At 39.0% G+C, this 14,677-nt stretch overlaps 1 protein-coding gene across 3 annotated transcripts in view; it reads right to left on the bottom strand.

Annotated features, from left to right (window-relative positions):
- Nucleotides 1–14,677, bottom strand: part of TNPO1 (transportin 1) — an 89,486-nt gene that overhangs the window by 47,702 nt on the left and 27,107 nt on the right. The window contains exons 1-3 of one of the 3 annotated variants that reach the window (XM_070476804.1): nucleotides 3,474–3,600; nucleotides 3,223–3,336; nucleotides 391–466 (exon numbers count right to left, since the gene is read on the bottom strand). In XM_070476804.1, coding sequence (XP_070332905.1) covers nucleotides 391–466; nucleotides 3,223–3,327 — 181 coding nt within the window. In that variant the 5' untranslated portion in view covers nucleotides 3,328–3,336; nucleotides 3,474–3,600. Of the gene's footprint in view, nucleotides 1–390; nucleotides 467–3,222; nucleotides 3,337–3,469; nucleotides 3,601–14,677 lie in introns of those variants that run through there. The other 2 variants (XM_020915748.2, XM_020915741.2) reach the window with 2 other exon arrangements.

Raw genomic sequence — 14,677 nt, 5'->3', positions numbered from 1 at the left:
ACTTCGTTTTGGTTAAATCAACTTTCAATCATACAAATATGACCACATATATAGTAAATTTTTAGTAAATCCTACATTCAATCTGTGTATAAAAGAAATCAATCTCTCTCTGACATTCATGTACAAGGATTGAAGCAAAATGCATTTTCATTTGCAAAGAATGAGTGAATTTATTACAAAAACACCCAACTAACAACTGACTGCTCATCAAGCATCCAAATGTTTTGAATAGTGGTAACACTTTCATTCCACATTTTTAAAGCAAGTGATTCCCACAAAATGAAATCCTTTGAAATGAGTAATTCTTCGTATATTTTAGTACCGGTCAAAGACTTATTTAAAAAAAGTGTAAAAAACTTTTAAGTAGCTTTCAACACAAACCCTACTTACCTTCAGATTTTAATTTTGTAAGAACAAAAATCAGGTAGTTGTTAAAGTCTGGATATTGATTGAGTTGTTCCAGTTTCTAGAACAAACAGTAGTTAAGGAAACCTCTAAGGAAGGAATTCAGTATTTTTCATCTAAAATCAAGAATCTCTTTTGTGATTTTTAGGCCTGCATTTTTTTTTTTTTCAGTAAGAATAAAGTTATCTTATCAAAACCATCATATACTATTCCAAGAACACACCAATGGCTGTGTTAAACCTCGTACATAGCTAAAATATTAAACTATTTTACATCAATTATTTTCAATACAAATAACTCAACTTCCACCTTCAGTACAGGTGTACATTGTATGAAAAAAATTTTCACAACAATTTGTTTGACTTATTTGAACTTAAACAAAAAAAAAACCCTAATCAGAAAGGTATTAAAGTAAGTATAAAATAATGACAAAAATGACAAGCATTCCAAATGAACAAAAACAAGTCTTTCAGAGATCACTTACGGAAATTAACTTTATAAAAATCGCCTTTTACCTTAAACACTGTTATCAGACTATTTTTTCTTCAGAATTCAAGAAATTTAGATAAAATGTTATTTATGTACAAGTCTACATATCAAATCTTATTATACAAAGTCACTATTATGAAATTACTGCACTGCAATAGTTCTACAATTATCCCCTCCCCCTACTCCCCCCACCCCCACCCCAAGACCTACCATTACACACATGTGCAGGTTTTCATCCTGCTGGCAGGCAACAATGACATAATGCTCTATGTCTTTCTTCATGCCCTTTTAAACCCTAATACACTTTTTAATAACACCTCTAATTGGGTTTTATTAGAATTTTCTCAGTAGACCTAAATCTTTAAATTAAATCCACTATACAAAGTCCAGGCACACCATATCAGCTATTTATCATACACTAGAATATTCTCAGTGTTCAGGGGCCGGAACATAAACTATCAAAATACATTTCTCTAGAAGGTGTACTTTCTTTGACCAAAAAACCCTAGTGATTTCTTTTTCCAGTGAACAGCCAAGATTAACAGTATGCTGATATGCTAATAATTTTTCATAAATACTTCCTAATAAGGTTTACTTCCTCAGAACTTGAGCTATCTATCCATAATATTATAACGGTCTTTCTAAAGTGCTCAAGTCTATGCAAAAACAATAATTACATTCTTTCCTAAGGAAACAAAGAACAAGGTCATCATTAGGCACTTTGAAAATATAGAGCAGTGTGTATTTTTAAAATACTATTAACCTTTATCTATTGAAATTTAAATTGTTCCTTATTCAGGCAGCATACTATGCTCCAGGCATACAGAATGAACTGTAAATTCGATTCTTAGCCCACGCACAGTACTGAACATACAAAGAGTACTAAATGAATAACGCACTAAAACAAGAAATTATGATATACAATGCTACAGAATAAATTACAATGTGGTTTGGGACTTGGCTATCAAACACACACCTATAATTCATCAAAAATCAACTTCTATCATTTCTAAAGCTATGACAACACAAATTAAAACTGAGTAACAGCAATGTTTCAAATACAAGCTCTAATCACCCCAAACCAACTATTCCCTCAGTACTAGCACTATCTAGCAAAATGGCTTAAGGAAAAAAGAAAAAAAAAACCAACCAAACCAAGCAGACCTAAATCATTAACATCTCCGTTTTAAAGTAAGCAGTATTAATTAACCAAAAGGCTAGATACTTACTCGCCTATTCGAGGTTTTAAGTTACAGCAATGCAGTACTTTGAGAAATTTTATTTACCAGAGCTTCTCAAGTAATTAGATTTAACCCCAAGTTTATAGTGTTTTAAGTCCAAACTACACCAAAAGAGCTTATCAAATTCATACTAACCAATCTCCCGTTTATTAACAATAAAAATTAAGAGGCATTTTTTGCACACAGGCTGAAGTTTTTAAACAATTAACTTCATCTTAAAATAAAAGTTACTTTATGATCGAGTCAATTTGTTTCCTTTACTAGACGCAGGAAGAGCTCTCCATTTGACCGCAGTTTAGGGCACTGCAGAGAGCACATCACAGCAGAGGCTCTGGTTCTTCGGTTAAGCCTTTCTGCCTGTAAAGCCATAGCAACAGGACCGCTACACCAGCAAACTCGGTCAACACTTGGGTAACTGAGCAGACCGTCTCGAGCCAAAGATTTCTCACTTGGGAGGCAGGGAGCTCGCAACAGGTGTTAGCCTGAGCAGCCCCGAGGTGAGTCCTGGGAGCCCTCATTCCTAGGTCTCCGGCTCTTCAGGACCAGGGCCTGGAAGAAACCCCAGGCCCCACACCCAGGGAGTTCAAACCCCGCGCCGGCTCCACCCCACTCAGGCCAGCGAGCGCGGCCGCGCACGCAGCGCGCCCGCCCGGCCCACCGTTTCGCCCGCCGCCCTCTCCGCGCCCGGCGCATTGTGTGGGTCTGCTCGCCGGGGGTCCGCGCCGGCACCCAGCCGCTCCGCCCTCTCGAGCGGCCCGCCGCGAGCTAGGACGTGGCGCCCGACCGGCGCACATGTCGCGATCGCGGGCCGTGGCCGGACGCCGCCGGCCTCTCGTGGCCGGAAGCCGCCGGGCCAGGCGGCGGCCCGGACTCGGGGCACGAGGGCCGCGTGCGCGAGGCGCCGGGCAGGGGCGGCGGCGGCGGCGGCGGCGGCGGGCGGGCGGGCCTTGCTCGCGGGCGGGCGCGCGGAGGGCGGAGGGATCCGGGAGCGGGGAGGGGGAGGGGCGGCGGGAGTCTCCCGGCCGCCAAGAGCGGGCCCGGCGCGGGCAGAGCGGCGCGGGCGGCGGCGAGGCCTCGCAAAGGATACTTGTTGCACGGTTCTCTGGATGGTGGTGTCGGGGGACTGGGACTCCTTCAGCAGCTGCAGGATTTGCTGAAGCCCTTGCTCGTCAGGTTTCCACTCATACTCCATCTTGGTTTGCTGCAAATAAAGCCAGACACAGGAAGAGACGGAGCAAATGTTATTCCCCGTGCACAGGCCCGAGGGCTTCCCGCGCCGAGCACCCCCCTCCTCCCCGCCACAACGACCCTTGAGCTCCCCGGACGCCTCGGACCTGCCTGGGGCGCCCCGAAGGAAGTCTCGGACGGTGAAACCCGGGGAACTGATCCTAGCAGCTCGGCCGCCAACGTCTGCTGCTGCCGCCGCGGCCGCTGAGCGCAAGGAGCCGACCAGACTGAGTCACCGCGAATTTGCAATCTGGCCCCTAGATCCGCTCACGGGAGCCCCCTGGGTCCTAGCGCCACGCAGTTTTCGCCAACCTAACCCAACTCTAGTTCCACCCAGATTATTACTGATTTAAGGGCTAATCTAAAAAAAGCAAAACCCCTGCGAGACACCTGAAGATCTGATTTGGGATTTTAATCATTTTAAATTAACATGGTTAATAATTAAGAATGACTGTTAATAGGGAAAAAGGCCTGATAATTCCCCTGACAGCTCAACAATACTTAGAAGAAGTAACAAATGTTTATATTTAAATTTCATATATAAAGTACTAAATACTAATATTTAGTCTAAAATATTAAAGATGGATTGCATCACAACTCACACTTGAATAAACACTACATGTTGCATTTATATTTGCAAAACGACTGAAAAAAAGGCATTCTTTCATAAACTTCAACTTTTGAACTCTTTAAGTTAAACTCCACCTGAAGTAATCACATTCACAACTAATGACTTTGGGCTGAAGAAAAAACAAGAAAAAGAATGTAACTTTACAACTGGGTAGTGTTTAATTTTATTAATGTGTTTTCACATACATTTTCTTATTTTATTATCACTCTGGCTGGAGGAGATATTATTTGCCCCCCGAGTGGTAACTGTAGAGCAAAAAGATCAGAGGGAATTACAATAGTTAATTAGTTAAAACTGGGAGAAGAGTACAGGTTTCTTAAACTATTATGAGCTGCATCTACTACAATCAATGGAAACTATCCTATCAATGACAGTTTCTTTAAGTGCTTAAACAGAAACAAAACTTAAGTATCCAGCATGAATTATTTGTAATTCAGCATGAACGTGCTGAAGGAGAGGCTTTTTCATAACTATCTACTATTATACTTGAAATCTGAAATTAGTCCCTTCCTAGTAGGAGTCTCTTCCTAGCTGGGGGAAAAAAAAATTACCGGACCTTACAGTATCTCTCTAGTTAGTATTGTTTTTCTTGCTTATATTTGTAAAAAAATCGTTCCCTCTCTCCTTCACTCTTATTTTCTGCTTAATATCCTGTACTCTGGTTTTCTTTACCAAATTCTACCAACTTCAATGACCCAGCCCCCAACCCCCAAACAAAAAAAGTGGTACCTGGACATAATATCTATTAATAATATTGTCATGTGTTTATTGGAGTCTTCATTTTGTGTGTTTATGTATTTTATAATGATGAGACTGTTGTTTCTGGGCCAATTCCATGTGTCATTAACTATTTAAAGTTATTTTTAAAAACAAAGTATTCCATTATATTTCTGTGCCATAATTTTAAGAAATTTATTTGATAAATTGATTAATTGATATGTACAATATCCTGTACAAATCATAAGCATACAAACTAGATGGCTATTTATAAAGTGAATACACCTGTATTCACAGTAACCAACATCTGCATCAAGATAAAGATCACTACTAGCACCAAGGTTTCTCTTGTACCATTCTCGGTCAGCAACTCACACTGTGATCCCTATTATAATTTCTATCATTAAAGACAACTCCCCCTTCCCTCCTGGCCTTTTTACTTCAGAAATTAAAAAAAAAAAAATTACAAAAACAACATTACAACATATCAAACAACATGGTTGTACAAAAAGTTAATTTAAGTCCATCACTAAACTTACCACCCTAACAGAATCAGTTTTACCAGTTTGATACGAATCCATCTACACCCTTCTCTATTCTCAAACATATATATAGTTCTGGTTTGTATTTTAGAATCATGCTACATACTACACTCTATTATTAAATAACTCTACAACTTTTAAACATATAATATTGAATGGCCATCATTCCAGGCCACTACATACAGATTTAACTTTTCATTTTTTAATAGATGCACATTGGTGGAGAGTTCTGACAAAACATGGTCCACTGGAGAAGGGAATGGCAAACCACTCCAGGATTCTTGCCTTAAGAACTCCATGAACAGTATGAAAAGGCAAAAAAGATATGATACCAGATGAGTCCCCCAGGCTGGTAGGTGTCCAATATGCTACTGGGGAAAAGTGGAGAAATAGCTTCAGAAAGAATGAAGAGGCTGGGCCAAAGTGGAAACAATGCTCAGTTGTACATGTGTCTGGTGGTGAAAGTAAAGTCTGATGCTATAAAGTCTGATGAAAGTCTGATGCTGTAAAGAATCATATTGCATAGGAACCTGGAATGTTGGGTCCATGAATCAAGGTAAATTGGATGTGGTCAAGCAGGAGATGGCCAGCGTGAACATCAACATTTTACAAATCAGTGAACTAAAATGGACCAGAATGGGTGAATTTAATTCAGATGACCATTATGTCTACTACTATGGGCAAGAATCCCTTAGAAGAAATGGGGTAGCCCTCATGGTCAACAAAACAGTCTGAAATGCAGTACTTCGGTGCAATCTCAAAAATGACAGAATGATCTCTTTGTTTCCAAGGCAAACCATTCAATATCACAGTAATCCAAGTCCATGCCCCAACCACTAATGCTAAAGAAGATGAAGTTGAATGGTTCTATGAAGACCTACAAGACCTTCCAGAACTAACACCAAAAAAAGAGGTCCTTTTCATTATAGGGGATTGGAGTGCAAAAGTAGGAAGTCAAGAGATACCTGGAGAAACAGGCAAGTTTGGCCTTGGAGTACAATATGAAGCAAGGCAAAGGCTAACAGTTTTGCCAAGAGGACACACTGGTCATTGCAAACATCCTCTTCCAACAACACAAGCGACTACACTACACGTGGACATCACCAGATGGTCAATACTGAAACCAGATTGATTATATTCTTTGCAGCTGAAGGTGGAGACTCCACACAGTCAGCAAAAACCAAGACCAGGAGCTGACTGTGGCTCGGATCATGAACTCCTTATTGCAAAATTCAGGCTTAAAGTGAAGAAAGAAGGGAAAACCACAAGGCCATTCAGGTATGACCTAAACATATCCCTTATGAAAATACAGTGGAGGTGATGAATAGATTCAAGGGATGAGATCTGGTAGACAGAGTGTCTGAAGAACTATGGATGCAGGTTCCTAACACTGTACAGGAGGTGGTGATCAAAACCATCCCAAAGGAAGAGAAATGCAAGAAGGCAAAGTGGTTGTCTGAGGAAGCCTTACAAATGGTTGAAAAATGAATAAAAGAGAAAAGCAAAGGAGAAAGGGAAAGGTATACCCAACTGAATGTAGAGTTCCAGAGAATGGCAAGGGGAGATAAGAAAGCCTTCTTAAGTAAACAATGCAAAGAAATAGAGGAAAACAACAGAATGGGGAAGACAGAGATCTTTTCAAGAAACTTGGGAGATACCAAGGGAACATTTCATGCAAAGATGAACACAATAAAGGACAGAAACAGAAGAACCTAACAGAAGCAGAAGAGATTAAGAAAAGGTGGGCAAGAATATACAAAACAACTATATAAAAATACACAAAAGAACCATATCCATGGTTATATGGATAACCATGTGGTATGGTCACTCACCTAGAGCCAGACATTCTGGAGTGCTGAAGTCAAGTGCGCCTTAGAAAGCATTGCTAAGAACAAAGCTAATGGAGGTGGTAGAATTCCAGCTGAACTATTTCAAATCCTAAAATATGATGCTGTTAAAGTGCTGCACTCAATATGTCAGCAAATTTGAAAACTCAGTAGTGGCCATAGGACTGGAAAAGGTCAGTTTTCAAAGAAAGGCCATGCCAAAGAATGTCCAAACTCCTGCACGATTGTGTTCAAGTTAGATGCTAACAAGGTAAAGTTTCAAATCCTTCAAGCTAGGTTTCAACATTATGTGAACTGAAAACTTCCAGATGTACAACCTGGATTTAGAAAAGACAGAGGAACCAGAGATCAAATTGCCAACATCCACTGGATCATGGAAAAAGCAAAGGAATTCCAGAAAAACACTGACTTCTTCTTCATTAACTACACTAAAGCCTTTGACTGTATGGATCACAACAAACTGTGGGAAATTCTTAAAGAGACAGAAATATCAGACCACCTTACCTGCCTCCTGTGAAGCCTGTATGCAAGTCAAGAAGCAATAATTAGAACTGGACATGCAACAATGGACTGGTTCAAATTGGGAAAGGAGTACATCAAGGCTATATGCTGTCACTCTGCTTATTTAACTTATATGCAGAGTACATCATGAGAAATGCCAGGCTGAATGAAGCACAAGCTGGAATCAAGACTGCCAGGAAAAATATCAGTAACCTGATATGTAGACACCACCACCATTATGGCAGAAAGTGAAGAAAACTAAAGAGTCTCTTGATGAAAGGTGAAAGAGGAGAGTGAAAAATCTGGCTTAAAACTCACAATTCAAAAACAAAGATTATGGCATCCTGTCCCGTCACTCATGGCAAGCAGATGGGGAAAAAATGGAAACAGTGAGACTATTTTCTTGGGCTGCAGATGGTGACTGCAGCCATGAAATTAAGACTTGCTCTTTGGAAGAAAAGCCATGACCAACCTAGACAGCATATTAAAAAGCAGAGACATCACTCTGCCGACAAAGGTCCATAGAGTGAAAGCTATGGCTTCCCATGTGTTGTCAGTGGTAAACAATCCACTTGTCAATGCAGGAGACATTAAGAGACATGGGTTCGATCCCTGGGTCGGGAAGATTCTCTAGAGAAGGAAATAGCAACCTACTCCAGTATTTCTGTCTGGCAAATCCCAAGGACAAAGGAGCCTGGCTGGCTACAGTCCACAGGGTCGCAAAGAGTCAGACATGACTGAAACAACTCAGCACACGTGGTTTTTTCGGTAGTCATACAGAGATGTGAGAGGTGAGCCATAAAGAAGGCTGAGCACTGAAGAACTGATGCTTTTAAACTGTGGTACAGGAGAAGATTCTTGAGAGTCCCTTGGACTGCAAGGAGGTCAAACCAGTCAATCCTAAAGGAAATCAGTCCTGAATATTCAGTGGAAGGACTGATGCTGAAGCTGAATCGCCAATACTTTGGCCACCTGATGCTAAGAGCTGGCTCACTGGAGAAGACTCTGATGCTGGGAAAAATTGAGGGCAGGAGGAGAAGAAGGTGACAGAATGAGATGGGTGGATGGCATCATCAACTCAATGGACATGAATCTGAGCAAACCCTGGGAGATAGTGAAGGGCAGGGAATCATGGCATGGGGTGGCAGAGAGACATGACTGAGTGACTCAACAGCAACAATAACAAAATATAATAATACAAAATTCAGCATTTTAACCATTTAAAGTGTACAGTTTAGTGGCATTATGTACATTTTCACTGTTGTGCAACCACTGCCATCTCTATCTCCAGGACTTACTAGAGTAACAGTCATTAAAATTAGGAGAATCATACCTTAAGGTAACCAGAGATATCTCAGGGTTATTTTGGTAACATCTGAAGTATTTCAAGCTAAATGTGCACACCAGGATTATGATGTAGAAATAATTTACTTAAGCAGTGAACTACATCTATATAAATTAAATAGAACATCAAGATTAATATTAAATTTTCTTAAAATAATTACTATTCTTTTCACATATTGAAGACTCAGAAATGTTTCAGAAATGGAATTAGTACTTCAAACTTTTCTCTTTTAATAGAACACAAATCATGCTGATTGGTCCATGACAGTCAATGGTGAGTCCCCCCTCTTCCCCCACAAATGGCATTTCAATAAAAACCAAGACAGTTATTTGAATTATCTACATAGAAGATGGTACCAGAATAAAAAGTTTACAAGAAGTAACTGTAAGATAACTGTAGTCTTCAGAAGACTAAAACTTACTTCAGTCCTAAACTGATAAGAACTTGAACTTACATTAAAAACTTGAATTTACTAGAGTTGATGGGAGGTAAAGAAGTCAGACTAGTTGAAAAGTAAAAAAAAACATATATTTTCTCCCTGCTATAGGGGTTGTAAAATCTAGTTTAAAAAGCAGACAGGAGGTCTGGACTCAACCAACCTAAATGTAAACCCTAATTCTTTCACTGAGCAGCTGTGAAAACCTGGGTAGGATAAATTAATCTCTGTGAGCCTCAGTTTCCCAACTATAAAATGAGAATATACTGACTCTGTAATAGGATTATAGGTACTTGCCTGGCATACAGTATGGTTTGAAATTTAGTAGTTTTGTTTGATACACCAATGATTTTCTGCTGCCTGCAACATAAAATCTAACTTCTTTTTCATGGAAGAGGCCCTTCATGATCTGGCCAATCACCTCCAAGGACAGCTTTCTCTCTTACAATTATTCAACATCCAACTTTTATGCTCCAGCAGTACCAACTGCACCTCTCATACCTCTAAGTCTCTGAACAGAGATTGCCTCTCTGGAATGCCCTATTTTTAATAATTTTATTTATTTATTTTTGGCTATGCTGGGTCTTCGTGGCTCCATGGGCTTTTCTCTAGTTGTGGGGAGCAGGGCTACTCTCTGGTCGCAGCCGGTGGGCTCCTCATTGTGGCGGCTTCTCTTGCTGGGGAGGGCAGGCTCTTCAGCACTTCGTTGGGCTCAGCAGTTGGGGTTTCTGGACTCTAGAGCACAGGCGCGAGTCAAGGCTCACTGGCTTTGTTGCTCCAGGGCATGTGGGATCTTCCCGGACCAGGGATCAAACCTGTTCTTCCTGCGTTGGCCGGCCGATTTTTGTTTTTACCACTGAGCTACCAGGGAAGCCCTGGAATGCCCGCTTTACATCTGACCATTTGGCAAACTCCATCTCACTTATCAGAGATATGCTCATTTACTCAGCTTACAAGTATTTACTGAGAGTCTTCCTTGGCAATGATTGATACTGGATACTTTTTCTGTAACATTATTGTAGGGCTTCTCCACAAGACTTCAGTACATTTTTTTGTTGTTTTCATCACAGATCTATAGTTTGTGGCTATTTCCATTTCACAAACAGCCATATTAGAATTATTTCCAGGTCAGTCTTAGCAACACATCATGTGATCCTTGAGAGCAGTGAATATCTTTTTGCCCTTTTAGAATCACTATAGTAATTTATTAAGTATTTGCTGAATAAATATTATCGTTATTACTAAAATACTACTCTTGTCCATTAATTCAATTAATCTGAGCAACTACCATGTACTCAGTGAGCATTAGAGATTCAAAGTAAGTAAAATACTGTTCTTGGCCTAAGTTCTCATTCAGAGACAGAGTCAGATGTATTGTCTATGAATGAAGTATATGAATGAAGTACAACAGGAAAAGAGAGGAAAGAAAATACATTCTGCTAGGAAGAAATAAGTGCTTTTCTCCCACATTTTTCTCTTCTAATTTCAATTAAATTCAAACAAATATTTACTGAGCAGTCAGATGTTTCTACCTAATATGGAGAAGCACTATGAATGTGATAAATGTTGCCATCAGTGACATGATTTCCCAAAATGGTGACCAATTCTTTGGTAGAGTCCCGATTCTTGGTGTAATCTTCCCTCAAATAATACAGTAGTTTTATTCCGGGAAAACTCAACATTTAATTAAAAGCCTGCAAAAAATTCCATGTGCAAATGTGAAACTAAGTTAGGCTTTAGGCTCTGACAGCTCTAACAGATTTTTTTCACCTATGATTCCCTGATGGAACATTCAGAAGTCATTCAAGGCTCTAGACAATTCTTAAAGATGAACATAAGCACTCCTCAGCTCCACCTGCTAAGTGATGCAGCCCCTTAGTTACTAGCCTGTCCCCCCAGAGAGCAGCACTGCCTCAGTGGAGAATGACCACAGTAAGGGATGGTACCAGGGGCTGTGGGGACATTATGCCAAGAGGTCAGTCAGGAGGTCAGGAAAGGAATTCCTTGAGGAAGTGACTTTTTACCTGAGATCTAATAGGAATTAACAAAAGACTGAGAAAGTGAGCAGGGCTGGGAAGACTTCACAGACTACTATGTAAGGAAGTTTGGACTTTATCCTAAGGCTAATAGAAAACTTGTGAAGACGTTATAAACTCATAACCTTAAGTTATAAAAGATATGATCAAATAAAAATATGGAAAAGGACTACTCCTCCTAGGAAGTAGAAATGGGGAAGGGACAGGGTCATCTTTTGCTGTGCAGTATTATGTTAATTTCTACAATAAGCATAATATTTTTATAATAAAAATTATTTTAAAAAAACCCCATCAGGCTGCAGTGTAGGAAAATCATTTGCTGGGTAGGAGGAGTCACAGGAATACCTAACTGTCCAATTCGCATTTAAAATGGAGTTCAGTTTGCTAGAGGAAGGGCTGTCATGTTTCAGAAAGAGCCAAAATACTACCAAAAATTCTAGGATTTAAATATTAAAAATTTAAGCACATCTTATTATTTTGTCTATTATAGTGATAGCTAATATCTTCCTTGACTGCCAGGCAATGCCCTAAGAACTATGTAACTTATTTATTCCTCAGAAGTCTGTAAGATATTAACTACATTTTATAGATCAGTAAACTGAGGCACAGAGAAGTTACTTACCCAAGGTTACTCAGTAAATGACAAGCCATGACTCAAACCCAACTAACCTGGTTCCAGAATTCAGTCTCTAGGCCCCTGCTAAGACTGCCTTTTAAACAGAAACATCAATTTATGGAAGCTAATAATAAAGAAAACCATTTGTATACTAAAGAACTATTTGATATCTTTGGGCTTCTCTGGTGGCTCAGTGGGTAAAGAATTCGCCTGCAATTGAGGAGACCTGGGTTCAGTCCCTGGGTTGGGAAGATCTCCTGGAGAAGGGAACAGCTACCCACTCCAGTATACTGGCTTGGAGAATTCCATGGACAGAGGAGCCTGGCAGGCTCCTGGAGCCTGTTCATGGAGACTAAAGGCTAAAGAACCATTTGATATCTTAGTAGTGAGGTAAAAGAGAAAAGTAAAAATCATTATTTCACTATTATAAAAATAATAGATCTAAAAAAGCAGTATGTATATAGTGTGAAAATAAAAATGAGATAGTTTAATAGCATTTGAGTAAATGAATTCAGAACTTTCTAAGTCTAATCTTTGCAACATCCCTTTCTTGTAAGTAGGTGGCCAAGTATTATCTTTATTTGACAAGCAGATAAATCAAAATACAGCTTAAGTAGTTTGCTGAATCATTTGCTGAATGTGAATCAGATCTTTCAAAATAAAATGTCTCTCATACTGGTTTTTCACAAAAAAATACTATGATGAACAAGGAAGAAAAAAAAAATCAGAGATACCTACAGAGCTAAAAATATCATGCTATTTTTAAAGAAGTTATTTAATAAAACTTTTGGAAGAAACTGAACCACATTTCAGGTATGAAGGGGACAAAGGAGAAGTCTAAAGGTAGCTGATTATTTAAACATTTTTAAATGAGGTTTTTTTAATGTCAGAGAATGAAATATCAACAGGCTTGGTAAATAAAAGATATCAGTAGAACTAGAAGGTTCTTTAAGAGATTCTATAAAGTAATCAGAGATTAAGGATCAAAAAAGAAGAGAGGAAAAAGCAAAAGCAACCATTGAGGCCACGCTATGTGAGGAAATGAGCTCAACTAGGTTAAAGGGCAGGGGTCACAGCATACGGACCCTCTGATGTTACATGGTGCTAGATATATAGTAGGTTTCAACAGTTCTTGACTTATTGATTAGGATCTTGTTCACCACTTGGAAGAATTATGCTAAGAGGTTAAAGTTACAAGCCTCTGACTTCACAATTTATTGTCATCTAAGAGCTGAAAGATTAACGGGAAAAAAAAAAAGGAAATGGAAAGTAAGTATTATGGAAGATTTAAATAAATGTATTCTGAGAATGCCCTTTCAGGAAGACCTCTGAAGATGATTAGACATTCAACTCAAGTGCTAAAGTTTACAAACAAACATTTTTTTAAAAAGACTAGTACCAAAATAAGCAGGTGACAAGAAGGAAAACTTGATTTCAAAACTCATTCTAATCTACAATCAGTTACTTCTTATATTCACAGCAGCACTATGAGGTAGATATTAACTCCACTTTATGTTAACTGAGGTTCAGAGAGGTTAAGTAGTTTGCCCAGCCAGTATGCGGCAAACCAAAGTCTGGACTGTGTCTAGTAATAAGCAACCCTGTTATCATTTATGGAGCACTTCTATGTGCCAGTAAATATATTAAATGATATAAATGCATGATCTCATTTAATTCCATGAGTAGGTATTACTGTTTTACCCCCACTTTGTAGAAGAGTAACAGACTTCAGACAAGTTGAGTAATGTGTCCAAGGTCATAAAGATAGTAAAGAACAAAGGCAAGACTCAAGCTCAGATCCACCAAACTCCAAGCCTGTGCACTGAACCATGCTGCTATGTTATTTTCACTCTGCCACCTCATGAACATGTGACTAACCCTTAACAGAACTCTTGGGTCTAGAGTTCATAGGTAGGCTTATCTTTTTCTATTCCATGAATTCTCAAGAACGCAAAAGCTTTGTTACTTAAGGGTCTTCTTTCTTTAAGTTCAGATATGATAACTACACTTTGCTTTTCAGAATACAAACTTTTTATTATACAACAAAATAAAAGGCTGATAAGACTAATACTTACCATATATTTAACTTTTAGTTACATAATTTTCATCATTAAAACACCAATTCTCTGTTGATTTTTAAAACAAGATTTAACTAAATCACAACTGGTCTCACTCTCCATGTACGTTAAGTTATTTAAACCAGTGGTTCTCAGTCCTAAGTGCACATTATACTCATTGGGGGCTTAATAAAATATGATGCCTGTTCCCTATGATTCTACATAGGAGTGGGACCCAAGACACAGGCATGGGTATTTTTAAATAATTCCCAGGTGGTTCCAATATACAGCTAGTTAAGAATCATTATATTAACTTAATAAATCTGCTCTTGGCAATTTTTATGAATTTCTTATCCTAATGAGCGGCAATGTCCTAGCTGTACCATAAATGACAGAAAACAGAAGAAAGAGGAAGCATGCAGACTGTACTGATTAATATGAAAATATTCCAACCATTAGAAAAATGTCTTTGATGAAAACCAAAACATAAGAACATATTGTTTAAAGTCACATCACAATTTCCACTACTTGGTAAGGACTATATGTGTTGGAAGCTATGAAGTACAATGGTCATTTACTTCATAATT

This window comes from Odocoileus virginianus, chromosome 14 (assembly GCF_023699985.2).
Source record: "Odocoileus virginianus isolate 20LAN1187 ecotype Illinois chromosome 14, Ovbor_1.2, whole genome shotgun sequence".
In the NCBI taxonomy this organism is placed as follows: Eukaryota; Metazoa; Chordata; class Mammalia; order Artiodactyla; family Cervidae; genus Odocoileus; species Odocoileus virginianus.
Note: the sequence above shows the minus strand (reverse complement) of the source record. Positions and strands in the feature narration are given on the sequence as shown.